The 18,971-nt window shown below is 29.1% G+C and overlaps 3 protein-coding genes across 9 annotated transcripts in view; 2 read left to right on the top strand and 1 right to left on the bottom strand.

Annotated features, from left to right (window-relative positions):
• Positions 1 to 8,197, top strand: part of LOC145183253 (leucine-rich repeat-containing protein 49-like) — an 18,340-nt gene extending 10,143 nt beyond the window's left edge. For 2 of the 5 annotated variants that reach the window (XM_090084598.1, XM_090084599.1), the window contains exons 7-16: positions 147 to 213; positions 1,189 to 1,332; positions 3,068 to 3,129; positions 4,767 to 4,908; positions 5,897 to 5,976; positions 6,100 to 6,310; positions 6,487 to 6,672; positions 7,016 to 7,104; positions 7,257 to 7,311; positions 7,455 to 8,197. In XM_090084598.1, the coding sequence (XP_089940724.1) occupies positions 147 to 213; positions 1,189 to 1,332; positions 3,068 to 3,129; positions 4,767 to 4,908; positions 5,897 to 5,976; positions 6,100 to 6,310; positions 6,487 to 6,672; positions 7,016 to 7,104; positions 7,257 to 7,311; positions 7,455 to 7,670 (1,252 nt within the window). In that variant the 3' untranslated portion in view covers positions 7,671 to 8,197. Of the gene's footprint in view, positions 1 to 146; positions 214 to 1,188; positions 1,333 to 3,067; positions 3,130 to 4,607; positions 4,659 to 4,766; positions 4,910 to 5,896; positions 5,977 to 6,099; positions 6,311 to 6,486; positions 6,673 to 7,015; positions 7,105 to 7,256; positions 7,312 to 7,454 lie in introns of those variants that run through there. The other 3 variants (XR_016451635.1, XR_016451637.1, XM_090084600.1) reach the window with 2 other exon arrangements.
• LOC145182572 (rRNA N(6)-adenosine-methyltransferase METTL5-like) lies at positions 7,612 to 9,777 on the top strand. Of its 2 annotated transcripts, XM_090084603.1 has the most exons (4): positions 7,612 to 7,862; positions 8,793 to 9,000; positions 9,165 to 9,386; positions 9,469 to 9,777. In XM_090084603.1, exons 2-4 carry the CDS (start codon positions 8,808 to 8,810, stop codon positions 9,696 to 9,698), a joined length of 645 nt encoding a protein of 214 aa, XP_089940729.1. In that variant the 5' UTR covers positions 7,612 to 7,862; positions 8,793 to 8,807; the 3' UTR covers positions 9,699 to 9,777. The 2 variants fall into 2 exon arrangements, with proteins under 2 accessions (XP_089940729.1, XP_089940730.1); XM_090084604.1 differs by lacking the exon at positions 7,612 to 7,862 and having other exon boundaries at positions 8,189 to 9,000; positions 9,142 to 9,386.
• Positions 9,710 to 18,971, bottom strand: LOC145182569 (uncharacterized). 2 transcript variants are annotated; one of them, XM_090084601.1, is made up of 11 exons: positions 18,442 to 18,971; positions 17,535 to 17,707; positions 17,333 to 17,440; positions 15,151 to 15,294; positions 14,889 to 14,970; positions 14,627 to 14,712; positions 14,333 to 14,448; positions 13,927 to 14,005; positions 13,692 to 13,787; positions 10,089 to 10,307; positions 9,710 to 9,849 (listed from the first exon to the last, which is right to left on the bottom strand). In XM_090084601.1, exons 1-11 carry the CDS (start codon positions 18,491 to 18,493, stop codon positions 9,835 to 9,837), a joined length of 1,170 nt encoding a protein of 389 aa, XP_089940727.1. In that variant the 5' UTR covers positions 18,494 to 18,971; the 3' UTR covers positions 9,710 to 9,834. The 2 variants fall into 2 exon arrangements, with proteins under 2 accessions (XP_089940727.1, XP_089940728.1); XM_090084602.1 differs by lacking the exon at positions 17,333 to 17,440 and having other exon boundaries at positions 18,442 to 18,583.

Below are 18,971 nucleotides of genomic sequence, written 5' to 3'. Positions count from 1 at the left end.
TGTTAGGATTTTCAAAAATAATAAAAAAAAAAATCCTTAGTACTAAATCATGGTCTGGGCAGATGATAAGCTAGGGCTCTTTTTTTTTTTCAGACATGACTTTTTTTTGAAACACCCTAATGTACATACACACACTATTTTTATAGGATTAGGATCATTTCAAATTTAGAAGATTTAACTTCATTAGATATCTTAGATCTCCATGGAAATTTGGTTAGTTTATTTATTCTTACTTTTATAATTTCATAGTAAAATAAAAAAAAATAAAATTATGATTTGTTAAAAAGCAGCCTAAAAAATTTTTGTTGCAAATGATTTTCAAAAAACAGATTGAAAAAAAATTGCTTTTTTGCAAATATAGAAAGACGTTTCAATAACAATGATTATGATTTTTAAAAACATTTTTTTACATATATTACTGTTAATAACCTGCTGCCATTACCATGTCACATGACAAGACATGTATGTAACATGATTTGTTAACATAGATAACTGCTATCTCAAATTGAGTATTCTTTACAACAGATCATAAAAATTATTTTGAAATTTTAAAGAATTTTTTTTGGTTCAAAAAGTAATGCCTGTTAACCATTGATATCCCCTATTTGCAGAAGTTTTATTCTGATTTGATATTGACAAATGCAACCTGTGCTACTTGAGTTGTCTATGTAACGTTAATTATTACTTGGCTTTGTTATTACTTACAAATAATCTTCAATGGTGCTATATTTATTGCAACTTTTCTCAGCCAATTTGTAGGTAATCACATGTAAATCCATTGTATGACCACTAAAATTTTGTCCGGAGTTTAAAAGGGCAAAATCCTTTTTTTTTTTTTTTTTAACTAAAAGTTAAATAAGATTTAGAATCTTCTTTATTATCTTAAAATCTCAAGATTTTTTCTGGTAATGTTAATTCTTCTGGTTTTTCTGAAAGAGGGCTGTGTATATTGTGTATTGATAAATGCAGCAACATGTCTAAAAATTTCTTTTTTTATTTTTTTTTATGTCTAAAATGAAGAAAATATAACTTTGTATGGTACTTCTAGTTTCATGTGCAAATCATCAATTGTAAACCAATATACAAATAAATGTTATTTTTGTTTTATACTTCATCGTTGAAGGTATGCAAGCTGTTTTGAATGTTAAAAGTGTGTACTTGTTATTTAATTTTTTTTTTTTTTCTTAGATATCAGAAATTGGTAATATATCTCATTTAAAAAAGTTGAGAGTTTTGAATTTGGGTAGTAACCACATAACAGTTGTTAAAAATCTTAATGGTTTAGTGACGTTGGCAGAGTTGAACTTATGTCGAAATCGCATAAATACTGTTGTAAGGAAATTCTTTATAATAAAATAACTGGGAATAAATGGGAATTGATGCTATTAAAATTGAATGAATCAGCTTAAATGATTTAAATTATACTTTCTGTGATTTTCATAACAAATAAGATAACTTCACTTATATTTGTGATCTTTTTAATTTTTTTTCTTATCTGTAAATATATAAAATATCTTAAGTTTTATTTAATAATTTGCTGCTGGGGTTTCATGTTTTTTTTTTTTTATAAAATAAGCACAAACACACATATTTTATAATTTTTTAGTAAATGACATTTGAAATTCGAATAAACAAAGTAAAAATTTTTTTTTAATAAAAAAACACTTTATATTGAATTAGAGAAATTGACTTTAATTGATCTGCCCTTCTAGTTATATTTCTCTGAATGTTCAGTTTTTGGAGGATTTAATTGTCATTTTTAATTCTTAGAATTCTTATTTTCGAAGTTTTTATCAGAATTATATTGAGTTGAAAGAAGAGATTCAACATTTTTTATAGTTTAAGAAATTATGTTTTATTATCAGATTTATTAAAAGATTTTTTTTTAAATAAAAAACCAAAATATGATTAATTTTTTTTTAGAGTTTTCTTATATAAACTTTCTATAAACATTCAAATGTATGATTAAAATACAATAGCTTAAAAAGTGATTTAACCACATTTAGCACTTAGGTTTTCAATTTGAGAGTTTTGAAGTTGGTTAAAAATCTTGTTCTTGTTAAAAAAAAATCCTTTTGTTTTTCTGAAAGTTTTCTAATACTGGACAAATTTTGAAAAAGCTTAATTAAAGACAGAGCTTCAGAATTTGGGTTTGTCCCACCTAAAAAAGTTCAAATGGGATCTAATCCAAATATATTATTTGTCCCATGGATGTCATCCAAGTTTTTATTGAATAATTAATGATTGGATGCCTATAAGGACCCTGGTAGTTTTGGCTTTTTTGGTCAAACTATTCAGAGTAGTTCAGAGGTTACTTAATCCACCTATTGATAAATATCCAAACTTCCTGAAATGAAAGACTATATTTGAATTCTTTTAGTCTTTCCAATAAAGGGAGGTATTGCAAGTTTTAAAAAATTATCCTCTAAAGTTGACCTATTAACTTATGATACCTTTAATTTGAGTATTTACTGAGTGGTAATATCAAATAAAAGAAAAAATAAAAGAGATGGTATCATTCTTATCTTATCCAGAGCTTCCTAAAAAGCTAACAGAGCATTCTAAATTAATTTTTAACCATATTTGAAAAGCTTCAGTAGAGACTACTATCTAAAAACTGTTTATTTGAAAAGAGGACTACAGGGATTTTAATATTCAATCTTTTGCCTTTAGTGCATATGGTGGTTAAATTTCAATATCTGAGATGCCAGTTTTTGTTGATTTGATGTAGAATGGCCCAAAAGTTGTTAAACATATTTTTACTAAAGAAGCCTTAGATATGTCTTAGATATGTTTAAATAAGCTAGAGAAAGATAGTTTTAAAAATATTGTTCTACGCCATAAGATTTCATTTCTTTAAAAACAATTAATTTTTCTAATATATATGAGAATATTTTTACTTTTAAAGTAGCAAAACAAAATGATGTGTAAATCCTCAAAAAAGTTATTTTAATATAAAAACCCGCCATAAATTTTTTTCTTTTTCAACAAATTATTTTTTATTGTTTTTCAATTATTTATAAATATTCATCATGATTTATAAATATTATGATTTTTACTTTTTTAGCTTGATCTTGATTTACTGCCTTCACTTCAACAATTATTTTTAAGTTTTAATGATATCAAAAGGTAATAATGCAAAATTATAATACTATACATATATTTGTAAAATAGTGTTTATTTTATATAACATCAGTATGTTATGGCTTTAGTTTCTTATTTTCAACTAATATATAAAGCAAAACAGCTAGGTGTCATTATGGTCTTTAAAATAAGTAACTATAACATTTTCATAAATAATAAATATGTTCTAATAAAGAAAACCTTACAGATTTTTTGAAATATTATATATTGTTATTAAGCCTAAAAGATGCTATTTAGAACCAAAAGTTGAGGTCTATTAAGTCAAAAATCTGAAGCAATTTTTTAGCAATATAGGTATAGTATAGTGACTGACAATTTCTATCAGATTTATCCCAAACTTAACACTTATTTCATTATTTTTATATCTCTTATATCTAACTACACCTTTCTTCAAATTTTAAATTTTTTTAACTTGAAATTTGAAGAAAATTGTAGTTAAATGTAAGAAATGAAATGCACCATTTCTTAATTTTACATCCTGAATTCAAATAAAACAATAAAATTTGTTAGTTGGGTTTAGTTTCATGTAAACAGAAAGTTTGCATCTTCTAAAAACAAGTAATAAGTAATAAATCTGCCTAAAATTAATATGGCAATAGCACAAACATGAAATAATCTATTGTGTTTATGTTTATCAAAAACAAACAAACAAAAAGTTAATAAACAAGTTTAAAATGATCAAAAGTTTTTCTCATTCATTTTGACTTCTGTTTTTGTGCCTTTTCTTGATTTTTCTTTTGTATTGAATGAAAGGATTATCTTTTACTTTTACACAGTCTGTAAATATTGATGGGCTTCATTTATCTGATATCTTAGCTGTAGCTTCTTGATCAAGGCACTCCACAGGCTCATCACTCACTGCTCCACAATTTGATGGAAAAATTATTTAGATAAGAGTGTAGAAATGATTTTTTACAGACATGTTACAATCAAGATATTTATAGGCCTGGATAAGTTTTTTAACCACTCTATGATGGTATTGCTGTTTGTAACAACCATAGATGTTACAAATAGCAATACCACCTTCCTGGTTAAACAATGGGCTAATACCTTTTTGACAGTGTCAGTTTAGGAATCTACAAACGTCATTTACAAGGAGATTCTAGTACTGTAGTCTTAAACCTAAAACCTCTACCTTGTTCTTCAGAAGATCTTGTTTGATCATTCACTTTCATTTATGCTATGAGGTTTCAGTGAATGTGGATGTAAGATAATTTTTGTCAAGTAGGGTTCATCATTACTGAGTTTTTTCCTCGCTAAACAAAACTATGAAAAGTTTCAGAATCTGTAATTATTCTCCATAAAGTACTAAACATATTACTGATGGAATTTTTAGATACTTTTTTAAAATTGGTTAATTTTGCATCTTGGTATGCATAGTGGTTTTTAATTAGTGACCAACATAGATTATGTAACCTATAGTGGAAGTTGCATCATGCGTTTAATAAACTTTACATCATTAGATAGTATCATGGAAGCCATCATGGATATCATGGCCCAATATATGTTTTAAGGTTATTTTCTTTTTTAGCCTTCCAAAATTATATAAGAACAGCCTGTTTCATGCTCTCAAATTTTTACTAGTTTTATTATTTTAATTTGAATTTCTTATATGCTTATAGTTTTAACAGTATATCATGTCTTCAAAAATGTGTTTCATTAACTGAATTGGCTATCAACGGAAACCTTTTACCTATTGGGTATCAACAAGATGTGTTTCAAAGTATTCCATCTCTCAAGTATCTTGATTGGACTTCAAATACAGTAATGATTGTTTGATTTTGTCAACCTCTTAATCCATTAATAAATGTGCAAGAGAAAAAATTTTTAGTTTCTGTAAAAATTTAAAAAATTCAATTTGAGTTAAAATTGCATTTGCAACATTTTCCTATTTTTTTAATTTCATACTCCATGTGATTTGTAAAATTCATGCTCCATGTGATTTGTAAAATTTACTTAATATCTAGTTTAACTTTTACTAAATGGCTTAGATTTGACTGTTAATAGTGTCTTGCATTTTTAAAACTAAAAATATTAAATTTTAATGCAAAGATTTATACCTGTGTTTAGAATACATTTCTGCTGCATTACTTGTCATGCACTAAAAGAATTTTAAATTTAGTAATATTTTGCCAGATTAAAAGTCAATTTACCTCTTGTAAATTTACATTGGAGTTGGAAAAATTCAGATTACTTTGCCTTGTCAAACAATATTCAACCTTTTGAATGATAGATTTCATATTGAGCAATTATTTGTAATGTTGCTATTGGTTTCCCAGATTGAATGAAAAGAGGCTCATCTGTGATCGTATCAAGACACTATACTACCTCTCTGAGAGATTTTGAGAAAAGAACAACTAAAACGTGAAATCTTTCTTACTTTTTATGAAGCATAGCTTCACCCACATCATGTTTTGCGTTTCTCCATGCAATTGTTTTCAAAATAAGAAAATCAAAATTTGTCAAAAAAGTCTCTTGTTCAATTGCAAAAAATTTTTAATGAAAAAAATTTATGACATAACCTAAAACACAGAGTAAGAAATGATCACCTCAAAACAGAATTTGTTCATAATTTTTTATTTTTGTAAACTTTTCATATTTTTTTCTTAAAGTTTAGGCTTCATCGTTCCCTTTATCCAAATTTAGTTGCTTTCATCATGCACTTTTATTGTTGGTGCTTTTTTAAATTGTTCTCCACGAATAGATTTCTTGTTATTTGTCAATAGTTTTATTCTTAAAGTGCCACTCTTAGGAACAACGAAAAAAACCTATAAAGAATGCACAGAATGAATGGATTAGGGTGGTCAAGGAAAAAGATAAGATTTTTTTTAGGTGTGAAAATTATAAGCATCGATAAACTTTTGATTTGCAAAATTTTTGTTTGTATCTGAGAGTTTTTTATATTGCTATTTTCAGTTTTTATCTAGTTTTAAGAAATCTGTTTTTTCTTTCTAGAAAACTAGATGAAGGACAATGCAGTGTTTGCCACTTAGCTGAGTTAGATAAGAATGTTTTGAATCTATATGGACTCGGTTCACTTAATGCAATCGAAAAGAACTGGGAAGGAGATGAATTGTCGATTGTCTCCATATCTTTCAATTATATTTCGTTCGATGAAATCCGTCCGTTTTTATCAAAAATTAATGCCAAATTTCCATCATTAAATGTAAGTTTTTAATTTTTTACCGAACGCATTATTTTAAGATATTGTTCTGTACATGACTTTAGCTTAATGCGATTATGCAATATACGTGGTTTGAAAATTTTTTAGGATTCGGACAAATGTTGCGGCTTGATAATTTTTATTGCATTATTTTAAAAAATTTAAAAATTTGTGTTTAGAGTTTGATGTTTGATTGGACGAACATAAACACTTTTAATGACATAAATGCATTTTCTAAAATTCATAAACTTGATCATTTGAATATTTTTGAAAAAGGAAACTCTGTAACAAACTTGTCGTCCTGGAGAGACTTTACTATTTTTCGGTTAGCGCATTTAAAGTTAAAATCTTTAAATAATAAACAGGTAAGATGTTTATAATCATTTGTGTGTGTGGTTTTCTTTTCACTTTTTGCTCTTTAAATCCTCCACTTTTTATTTCTAATATAATGATTACATCCCTCAGGATTATGAAGGCTATTGCTCCGTATTTGCGTATTTTATAAAGTTAAATTTCATGTAGTTTTATAAAATGGATAAGGAAAGTTGGGAATTTGGGGTTAAAAAATTGATCGTTGGATAAATGTTGGATGAAAATTAATTTCTTATTCACAAGAATTAGAAATAAATTTTGAAGTACTTCTTTCTAATTGCAAAAAGTTGATCAAGATTTTTCACTGAATCTTAATTTATTTCATAATTTATTTAGATTGCTGAGATCGATGTAAAACATGCTTACGAGACATTTGGTTCTTTGGCTAAAACCTCGTTTCAAAATTTATGTCATTCCTGGAGAAAGTGAATGTTTCATTTGTAACAACATTTGTGTCTGTGTGTCTGTGTATGTGCGTCTGTGTGTGTTAGAAAACTAAGAAGGCACTTTTTTAAAAAAACGCCATAATACCAGAGCTTCGTGTAATTTGACTCAGATTCTTTGTTGTTTCCTTCAGCAATCCAGATGAAGACAGTTTTCTAGTTTTTCACGAATTCAAGGAGAAAAATCCTGTAATTATTTATCACTTTAAAGATAGTTCGTTCTGATAAATTTTTTAACAAATTTCTAAATCAATTCAAGAAAATATAAAATCCTTGCAGAAGAGTAAAAATCGAAGAAAAAATTTTTTCAAATAAGTTTTAACTATTTTCAGGAAATTTCCCTACGGAAATCATTTTCGTCAAAGTACATAGCTGAAATGATGGAATCGTCCATAATGTCGAATCGTAAGCAGCAGCAATTAAAAGACTATCTTCCGCATATCATTTACAGCATTGTTAAAAATATGTCCGTAGAAATGTTTGATTTAGAGAGCTATTGCGAAAATTCGTTAAAAAGTTGCAGTGATGAAATATTGAAGTTAACCTAAAACCAAAACTCAATACAAGCGGTAAAAAGACTTCTAACTAATTTTATTGAAGTGTGGTCCTTGAAAACAAGTTTTACAATGAAAATTTAGTTCTTCTTAAAGACTTTGAAGTAAAAAGATCAACCAATGCTGTTGATATGAAAATGGGTTCTTTAAGAAGTTTGGTACTCAAAAAAATCTGTTTTGTAACAAGTATGTGCGTTACTTATACTTTTAATTTGGTTTTAAAAACAGTAGTCTAATGCTATGTGCTTTTTACAAATCTATTTTTACTATAATTTATTTAACTGAAAATTCTGTGTGATATTTCAGTGGTTCTTTTTTTATTAGTCATTTTTTATTATTTGAAATTTAATCTTCGCATATTTTTAAGAATGATCGATTTATAATTCCTATAAATAAACTGCTAATCTCTAACGTCATAGTGTAATTTATACGTCATAACGTTGTACTTAATACTTGTAATAGACAATATGTTCATTACAAGTATTATAATATTTAACGTAATAAAATGAAAGTTTACATAACCTGTCTATATTGTGGGTCTTCTAATATGACCGAATCCCGGTATGTTGAACCTTCAAGGGAGCAAAGGAATGGGTTCCACTTAAGCGAAGTTTTTTCAAGAGACCAAAGAAAACAGATTGAGATGATAAAATTTCGAATTAATTGATGTTCGAGTTACAGGAATTTAACTTTTATTTCAGTAGTTGATCTTATTTTCGAGCTTTAAATAAAGATTTTAAATTAGGTCACTAGCCGTAATAACACAATTTTTGAATTGATATTCTGCGTGAGAATTTCAAAGAAACTGTCGTCGTTTCTCTGTTATGTTTTGTCTTTTTTTTTAAGAACAAAAAAAAGGTTCACTTTAAAACAGGTTAAAACAAACGTACGTCCTCTGGATGACGTTGCAAAGATGGTGGAATGAATTTATCTTCGACTGAGATTGCCCCTCCGAATTGATGCAAATCATTGTCTTAATTTAAAAGAATAGCGTTTAAATACTGCTTTATGTTTTTCCCCTTTTACTTTTAATAATAATTAAAAGTTTTTTAATAAAGTTTTCGAATGAATTTAGCACAAAGTTTATGTAATATTTTTCATAACTGAAATAATCAGCGAGTGGGCTTAAAAATGAGGCTGAAGCAACTTGAAGGATACTTACAGCAATGCGATGATTTCATGTTGCCTAAAATCAATCTTGAACAGTATGCCACTTCGGCCCATATTGCGTCACATATGGTGTATACAATGGATCAAACTTTTGATGATATTCGTAATAAAATTATAGCTGACTTTGGGTGTGGTTGCGGTATGCTCAGTGCAGGTAAAAATATCTTAGAGAAAAATACTCTGTACGGTGCTAATACTGATTTTTTAATACTTAGAATGATTTTTCAATATTTTTTTTATTAGATAATACTTGGTCACTAAATGTTGAAAATTTCAAGATTAGATTTTTATTTAGATTGAACCCACTTTACATTACAGGATGTGCTCTACTTAATGCACCTCATTTGTTGAGCATAGACATTGATATTGATGCACTGAAAATTGCAGCAGGAAATATGAACGGATTTGAACTTCAATCATCGTTTGACATTCTTAACTGTGATCTTGTTGATGATATAAAGATTATTAACTACTTATCGCAAAGAAAGGTTGTCGACGTCGTGGTGATGAATCCTCCGTTTGGAACCAAAAATAACCAAGGTTTTAACTCCATTGTTTAATTCTTTGTTTCAAAATGATTTTTTTCTAATTTGTTGGTGAAAATTCATCCAATGTATTGTAGGAATCGATATAAAATTTCTCCATCACGCTATTCAAGTCTCCCAAAGTGCGGTTTACTCGTTGCATAAAACAAGCACTCGAGATTTTGTTATTAAAAAAGCAGAAGAGTTTGGATGTGATGTTGAAGTTGTAGCAGAACTCAAGTATGATTTACCGAAAACTTATAAGTTTCATAGGAAACACAGTTTAGATATTAATGTTGACTTTATACGTTGTGAACCTCGAAGATGATGTTTTCTTGATTTTTTTTTTTTTACTTATTTAATGGTTTTCTAAAGAATGCAATAAAAATCACCGGTGATGTTTGTTATTCGTATATTTTTTAATTAGTTATTACTTTGAAAGATTGAAAGATGCTTTTGAAACTTCAAGAATTGGCTCCCTAGAAAAAAAATTGCATTGTATTACAGTTGCTTTAATGGTTCTACTAATAAGCAATCAAACTTGATTACTCTATACTTATAATTTTTTCTCCCTTGAGAATCTTTCCTGAGTTTTCCAGTAAGTGATTTTCCTTAATTGAATAGTTGAGGCCTTCTACTGATTTTTTTTTCTTACTTCTTATTTTCTATGAAATCGACTTCAAAATAAACGTTTTATATATACACGTTTCTTTTTTACCTGGGGTACTTGGTTAAACTGTACAATTGATATGTTGGTGTTAGTGCATGTGGGATCGAACTCAGGAAAAGACTTTATGCACGACTCTTCGCATTTTTCTGTGTACTTAGGAAGAATTTCTCTCTGCGATGGTCCACGGAAGTTTGCATACACTACTATATTTTTTGTCTTTTTTATATTTTTGTATTTCTCAATAAAATCATTCTGCACAAATACTCCCTATAAAATAAGAGAATTTATGCATGTTTATAAAAAATCTCAAAAATTGCGAATTTAATTCGCATTGAATATTGGTAGCTCTTGAGAAATACATAATTAGTTAAAGAGAATTTTCCCGTGTTTCTTACTTGATCCACTGTTCCATAATTTGGGGGTGAGTCATCAATGAAAACACCCGAAAAAATCCCTTAGAGGGATCAAAGTACAAACCCATGGGGTATCAGAACAAGTGATTTTAAAATCAATGATTTCCGTCCGTGAGAGAAATTTGCATTTTAAGTTTTTTCCTATACCGGCTAAATTTGAGAGATGGGTTTTTGACTAAATTTCAACTTTGGCTGTAATTCAATACTTTTTATTCTTTAAAAATGTAGTTTTTTATTTTGATAACAAAAATAACATTAGTATTTTACAGAAATTTTTAAGCAATAGTATGTAAAATTAAAAATTTTAATTTAACGCATTTCTCAAAATTAGAGTTGCCACATTCCTACTCTACTCTACTTTTGTTTTGATTTCCAGTTAATCCTAAACATTTGATAATTTTTACCATTTTTGCTTTGTTTTCACATTAGGCTTTCAGACATTAATGTTTCATAAAAAACTTTTAAATTTATTGAAAATGCCGAATTCTGCAAAAACTCATTCTGAATGTCGTAACTCTGTTTGCATTCTCTGCATGTCAAAGAGTGATCGCTGCTTCAAACCTTTCCTGATCAACAGATTGACAAAACATAGCCCTATACCCTTCCATATGACATGTGTACAAACTGTCGTTTTCACTTGCAAAAAATAGACGAAGGAACATCAACAAAGCCATTTCCCAAACTCTATGATTTTTACTCAATCATTGTGAAGCAACAAACAAGAAACTCTCTGCCTTGTGATTGTATCATTTGTCAAATTGGTAAAACAAAATGCAAAGCACCATCTCCATTGGCAGTTAATACAACTCATGAAAAGTCAACTAAAACTGAAAAAAGATGTGCAAAATGTCTAACATTACTTGGGTCAGTATTACCCCATAAATGCACTGCTGGAGCCAGAAGAAGGCATCTTCAAGTGTTAGGGACTCAAAATGCATCTCCAAATGGAACAGTTCGACTCAGTCAATCAGGTGAATATTCTAGATTACCATTAAAACTTGGTAAGTTTCTTATATGTGCCAATATTCATTAAAACTTAAATTCTAATTTCAGAAAGAATAAACTCTTAGATAAGACACTACTTATTATTTTATGCAAGGTTTATCTATTTGATGATTTCTCCTTGCATTAATGGAATTAATTAAATGCACATGCTTTAGTTTATGCACTAAGTCTCTTAAAATTTCAGGCAAAGCTACTCCAACTCGACTGTTCAGAGATCCTCTTCCAGTTGAAAGCCTTGCAACTGTGCAACTTAATACAGGACTATCCAACAATAAGATGACACAGCTTGTCTCAACCCTCAACTCTATTGCCCCTCAAAGACTTGTTGAGCCAAATTTTGCTAAGAAGTTTGCACAACACGGACAGGTGCTCAAGGATCATTTTACTGTTTCTAAAACAAAATGTTCAACCAATGAGACTCTAAGAAATGTTGTGCATTGTAAAAATGTTGGTCACCTATTGCAATTTTTTTAATTAGCACAAGCTGTCCCATTGTAAAGGTTGGATTAGATGGTGGAGGTGACTTTCTAAAGATGAGTTTGGGTGTTCTTCAGATAGCTGCAGCACCAAACAGTCCTGTTTTGAAGTCTCCTAGGTTTTGCAGCTCTTCATTAAAGGATTCTGGAGTAAAGAAACAGCTAACAATAGCTATATCAGAAGAAATGCCTGAGACATGAGAATATAAAAAACCTTTCGAAGCTGACAGATGCTAATTCTATTTCCTATATCTTGCCATGTGATATGAAAGTAGCTAACATTGTCTGTGGTCTTCAATCCCATGCCAGCAGACATTCTTGCTGTTGGTGTGATGGCGACTCCTTAAACCTTAGCACTTGTGGTTGAAATAATAACCTCTTAACTCCAAAGGTTTTATCTATCAAATAACGTAGATCAATACAATAAAAAATTAAATGGTAGTTATAACGCGACGATTATAATATTTCTCAAGAGAGTTGTAAATTGATAATTAGTTATAATTTATAACAGTGGTTCCTTGAGAACTTTTGGAAATATCAGAAAGGCTCATCAAGCATTTGTTAAGAAAGGAAGTGACTTGAAGAGTGCGAAGCATTTTACAAATGTCATTAACACACCTCTGCTCAATGCAACAGATGAGATACTAATTTTGAAAGCAATTCCACCTATGGAGTTACATTTGTTGTTGGGAGTTGTCAACCATCTGTACAAGAATCTGATCAACATTTGGCCAGATGGGAAGGATTGGCCTATGGAATTAAACATACCTCTTCAACCCTTTCATGGTGGTCATTTTCATGGACAACACTGTCACAAGCTTTTGAAAAATGTTGATATTCTAAAACAAAAAATTCAAAAAGCAGCTGTAGATGCAGCACTTCCATTTGTTGAAGCATTTCAACAATTTGAAAAGGTAGTCACAGCTTGCTTTGGAACAGAACTGGATGACAATTTTCAAGAGCACATTGACAAATTCAAAGATGCCTATCTGGCACTTCCAATCTCAATAACTCCAAGGCCCACACTGTTCTTTCATGTGTCTCAGTTCATCTCTATCACCAATCAAGCTCTTGGACTTTACAGTGAGCAGGCCACCGAAGCTATGCATTCAAACTTCAAGCCTCAATGGCAGCGGTACAAGAGAGACAGGACTCATCTAGAATATGGATCTCATTTGGCTAGCTGTGTTGTAGATTATAACAGTAAACATGTTTAGAAATATTTTAAAAAATGACTTTTTTGCTATTAGAGTAAAGGATTCTAAGAAGTCATTCTTGAAGTAAAAATCATTTTTATGTCTTGGTCTGTTCTTGTGCCTTTGTTATTTATTCAGAAAATAAACATTTGAAAGAAAAAATCTTTATATATTTGCCTAAGTTAAAATTTGTCAAAAAGCAATCTCTCAAATTTAGCTGGTATAGGAAAAAACTTAAAATGAAAATTTCTCTTACGGACGGAAATCATTGATTTTAAAATCACTTGTTCTGATATCCCATGGGTATGTATTTTGATCCCTCCAAAGGATTTTTTCGGGTGTTTTCATTGATGACTCACCCCCAAATTATGGAACAGTGGATCAACCTTATAGAATGATACTAAAATAATGATCATAAAGTTATCTAAAGACAAAAGTATGTGGTTTTTTCAACATTAGTTCGTCTGTAAAAATAAAAAAAAAAAAACAATTATTGTTATTCATTCGTCCGTATCGCCAAATTTTTCTTCTTAAGAAGAGAATTTTAAGTACTCTTTCTACCTTGAGTTGCAGTTCTTTAATTGCACTGTCTGTTTTGTTACAAACAGAGTTTAGCAATGCGTTTGCTCCGTTTGAGGTGATGGGATTTGAATTCATCTAAAATAAAAAAGCAATATGTTTTCTACCATATTCATCCACAAGCGTAAATCCTACACTATATCTTAAAATTCTATGGATAAATTTTCCTAATCAAATATCATTTCAACTTTTTTTTTTTTTCAATCGTCAGTTGTACCTTAAGAACTTCTAAAGTGTTGTTAAAATCAAGACTTTTTGAAATAGCGAGGCAGCCATCCAAATTTATCCTGTTATTGCTAAAATAAGTAATAGAATAACATTAACTTTTTACTTCTAGGGGTCGTTTCACAAAATCACTTCGTTAGTTTTTAATATTCTTATTATGTGAAATTTAAAAATTCTTAAAGATAATACTGATTTAATTACTGATACGAACCATTGTTACACTAACTTTTGCAGAGAAAAAATTCACTTTATAAAATGTGACTTTTTTTTACACTGGTAATTATCAGTTGTAAATATTGGGCTGATAAGTTTAATGATATGCCCCATTAAGTTTGTGTGCATATGAGCAATTGGGGCGGAGCCGGGGGGTTGGGTTTGCCAAAGTATCACTTGCAGACCTGATATTCAGTTCCATGAGTGTGTTGTTCGCTTTTAATGCTTCCGCTAAACCAATTGCACCTTTGTTAGAAAATCCGTTCCATGATAAATCCAGAAATTTTAAAGCGCAGTTGGCCTTTATGACAAAATAAATACAACTAAACCATAACAAATTTAAAAATGACAAAATCAAAATAAACACCGATTGCCAAAATACGTGTCTAAAGAAGCTCTCAGTAAAATTAGAATTAGCTTCTACAGTTAAGCAGTTTTAGGATATATAATTAATTAAACCAACAATGCAAAATTCAGACCCTCAAACCAACTGCTATATGTTGCAAGGCACTTCCTCTGAATTGATTCCAACTTAAATTGAGGTACTCCATCGCATCGTTTCCGTCTGCAAAGAAAAATTTGACGTACAAAATTCTTATCAAATGAAAAACTAAAACTCATGAGAAATAATTTTTACTGAAACGCATCAAATATTTGGGTAAATTGTAAAATTTTGCAAACTTGAAAATTCTTTTAATAAAAAATAAAACTTAAAAAGTATGTAGGCTGCTCAATACTTACCGATTCCTGGGCTAATTGCAGCTGCAACTTTATCGCTCAAACTATTCCCACTTAAGTCCAACCACGTAAGTTTAAAATTGTTCTAAATCATATTTCTATTTTTTGAATTTTTCTAAACCACAATAGGTTCAAATTTTTCTCCTACACCATCTTCTTTTTTTTTAAGAATGTTCACATTTGTAAGCTTAAGCTTTTCTAAACCATATTCGTATTTCTACAATTTTGTTTTATTAAAATCATTTTTAAAATGGAAAAAAGCAACCTTAAAAGCATCGCACAAATACGCTCCAACTGAATCACCAAAGTTGTTATAAGAAAGGTCAAGTTTTTTAAGGTTGATGTTTTGGTGGAGCATCTCGCTTACATAACGACACCCTTCAGGTCCCATGCAATTTGCTGATAAATTCTAAATTATAAAGTTATTCCCAGCTATTAGTCCATAGTGTTAAAATGGTACAAACAACATATGGATCAATAAGTATAATAAGAGTAGGTTTAAAAATATCAATAATAGTAATGATGTGAGGAAGGAAAATAAAAGAAGTTATCAACCTTAATCTCTAACTTTTCTCGACTGAAACATATTAGTTATTCGAGCGAAGAAAGTATAAGACAGCTGAAACATCAGAAATTATTGGCAGAAAAAAATTCTTTGGCTACCCTAAGAAACATCTTGGGACACAGAAAAAGAAGTGTTAAGAAAATCTGAGGGGTTTCTAAGTATTTTTTTTAAGAATTTTTTCAAAAGATCTAGGAGACTTTCTTGAAGTTTTTAAAAAGATTTTTAAAAAGAGATTTTTAGAGAGAAAAGAGATTTAGAAAGAAGTGGTAAAGTAAAAGGAGCAATTGGATATTTTCATAGAGGAAGAAAAATTTGTAATCTGAGAATAGTTTTGTAACAAGTAAACAATCTGGCCATGAGTTCCAAAGAAGAGTTAGAGAATATTTTCTGAATGACGTTTGATTGCACATATTATCATATTATATCATATTATTATAGTTATTATCATTAAAATTATATTATTAACTTATTAACTCCATTAAAGGGTGCGGCAGCGATTCGCGGATTAATCTTTTGAAAAGTTGCTAAACTTAAAATGATCGGAGTTTTTGTGTTCTTTGTTTTTATTTTGACGCTTAAAAAAGATGTTTTGACAACAAAGTGAACAAAAATAGTTTTAATCTAACAACTGAAAGCAAAAGTAACTGAAACTTTAAATTTGATCCACTTACAAGATTACTTTAATCATGATATTTGTATCTCTAAAGTACAGGTTATAGGGTTATAAAACGTGATAGTGCTTAAAAAGTACAAATACCAACTCCTGAGAATATCAAAGTTGACAAGATGTTTAAAGAACGACTTAAGAAGCATCTTGAAAAGAATCCTACCATGGTCATTAACGATAGAACAACCAAATTGTTTGTAGTTGATAAAAAGAACGTGAGAAGAACTCTAAAGACTCTTGGAAATGTTTGTGTTGTTACAGCTACTAGTCAACTTTTAACAAAAAAACTAAAAACTTTTAGATTAAAGATACCAAAAAAGTTTTTAAATTGTTTAATGAGCTAAGGCCCTTCAATGTTCAAATTCTTCTCATGAAAAGCTATTTACCAAAGATCCTCAGTCAATAATGATGAATAATGATGAATAATGATGAATAATGATGAATAATGATGAATAATGATGAATAATGATGAATAATGATGAATAATGATGAATAATGATGAATAATAATGAATAATGATGAATAATGATGAACAATGATGAATAATGATGAATAATGATGAATAATGATGAATAATGATGAATAATGATGAATAATGATGAACAATGATGAATAATGATGAATAATGATGAATAATGATGAATAATGATGAATAATGATGAATAATAGTTGGTGAAAATTATCCACCCGATCTACATTGAAGAGAAAGTAAATACAAAGGTTTTTATTGGTCTTTTGAAAAACCATGAGGTACTATGGCTCAAGAAGAACTTCCCAGTTAAGAATCATACACTTTAACAGAATGGAGCTCCGAGCCATATGGCGAAAAAGACCCAGTAGTTTTTAAAAGACAATATGACTAATTATTGACCCAAAGACTTTTGGCCTTCTTCCAGCCCAGATTTGAATCTACTTAATTATTCAATATGGAGCGTTGTAGCGAGCAAGATATGCAAAAAACCTCACTAAAGTCTCAGGTCGATCAAGCCATCTATTACATGAGCTAATAACTCTATCATACCTCCCGTGCCTTCCGTCCACGTCTAGAGGATGTGATTGATAAAAATTGAGATATAGTTTGAGTCTTAAAGTAGGCAAGGCTTTTATAACGAACTTTCTTTATTAATTACTCAGAAATGATTTTTTGGCTCTAAACTCTTGTCTAGTTGTAAAAAAAGGTTTGCGAATCGCTGCAGCCCCCCTCTATTTACTTACTGCATTCACAATAAAGCAATTTTCTTTCAACATAGTAGAGATTGATTTGGATCCTTCTGCTCCAATATGATTTTCTTTTAAGTTTAAATATAAAATCGCTGAGTTACTCTGAACAAATTTAATGAAAAAAAATTTCCAGTTAATTTTTTCCATTAAGGAGAATTGTTTAAATAACACTAAACAGGTTTAAAAAATGAGTTACTAAAAGTGCAGCAGCCATGGCTTTTGCTCCTTTCGAACCAATTCCATAAAATTGAAGATTCATTTCCCGTTTTGTCATGCCGTTTAAAAAACTCGTGATTGGGATTACGCCAAAGCGCTTGCAAGCCTCGATATATGCAGATCTTCCTGTTGCATCGTACAAATCCATTTGATCTAAGAATAATTTCTTTACAATCAGTGATCTTTATAAATACTTGCTTATACTTTACTTATTTTTGATCTGTTATTAATATTTATTACATTTCGTTTATCTTTTTAAACTTCTGTGTGTCTAATATTTAGTTTTAAAATATATTAAAATCTCATTAAAACTGATAAAATGGTCTTAACAATTTAAATAAATTTTCTACTAAAAAAATAGGTATCTTCTTTTTTAAAATTAGGCATTTTTTTAAAACGTAACACCTCAAAAGTTCTAATATTTTTTTTGTTTTTTGTTTTTTTATATTTTGTTAGCAAATTTATTTAACTTCCTCTCTGGTCAAGAAGTTTTTTTAAAATCATCTTTATTTTTGGAGTTATTAGATCAATGAGAAATATTGAAAAAATTATTCTTTTAAAAACCCATTTCAGTCCCTTTAGCAAAAAGTTCAATGCAAAATTCTACTATTATTTTTAAGATGATTACTAAAAATATGGGTACCACAATATTTTCAGAAATCATGTTCATTTTTACTATATATTCCATAAATTCAATAAACACAAAGTGGTTAGGAAAAAAGCGGTAAAAATAAGAAATTTGCGCACCAAGTTTCCGAGGCGCTTCGAACCAAATCATTATTAAATCTTTTCATCGCTATTAAGTCACAAGAAATTGTTTTGAAAAAAAGGGAACTAATCATAACAAAATAAAAAGAAGACTCAAAACGATCTGATAATTTTCAAACCTTTTGTATCAATGTCAGTTTCATATTCATCACTTGCTGAATTCTCTCCCATTATTCTTCTCTAATAATAGATTGATCGAAAAGTCGCTGCATCCTGGTATATTTATTATTTATAAATGACGTCAAATAATCAATTTTTTTCTTTGCTATAAAATAAAAAAGTTGTGAATTTTTTAAACTTGCTTACTATTTTAAGGAACTTGTTTTAAAAAAAACTAGGGAGATTTTTTTAAAATTTGTTTAAAAGTTAGTTGCATGTTTTGACGTCATTAGTGATTTTTTGCTTAAAATAATTTTACACTTTTTCAGTGTAATACTTTGTTTCATACAGTGAAATATTCAATAATAGAATAAAAGTTCCATAAACTTTAACTTTAATTCCTATTTAACTATAATTTATCAAAAACAAATATCTCAACGAAAATCCTTGAGACCAACAACAATGGAAAAGGATACACTCTTTCTCTTCATAACTTTCTCAGTCAATCCCCTCTCGAGTTTATCTTCGTCTTACTTATACAGTGGCTAAA

The sequence above is a fragment of the Hydra viridissima genome, unplaced genomic scaffold (assembly GCF_058129835.1).
Source record: "Hydra viridissima isolate aposymbiotic clone 2 unplaced genomic scaffold, HvirCarnegie_v1 scaffold_4, whole genome shotgun sequence".
NCBI classification, from domain to species: Eukaryota; Metazoa; Cnidaria; class Hydrozoa; order Anthoathecata; family Hydridae; genus Hydra; species Hydra viridissima.
This window is presented reverse-complemented; position numbering and strand designations above follow the sequence as displayed.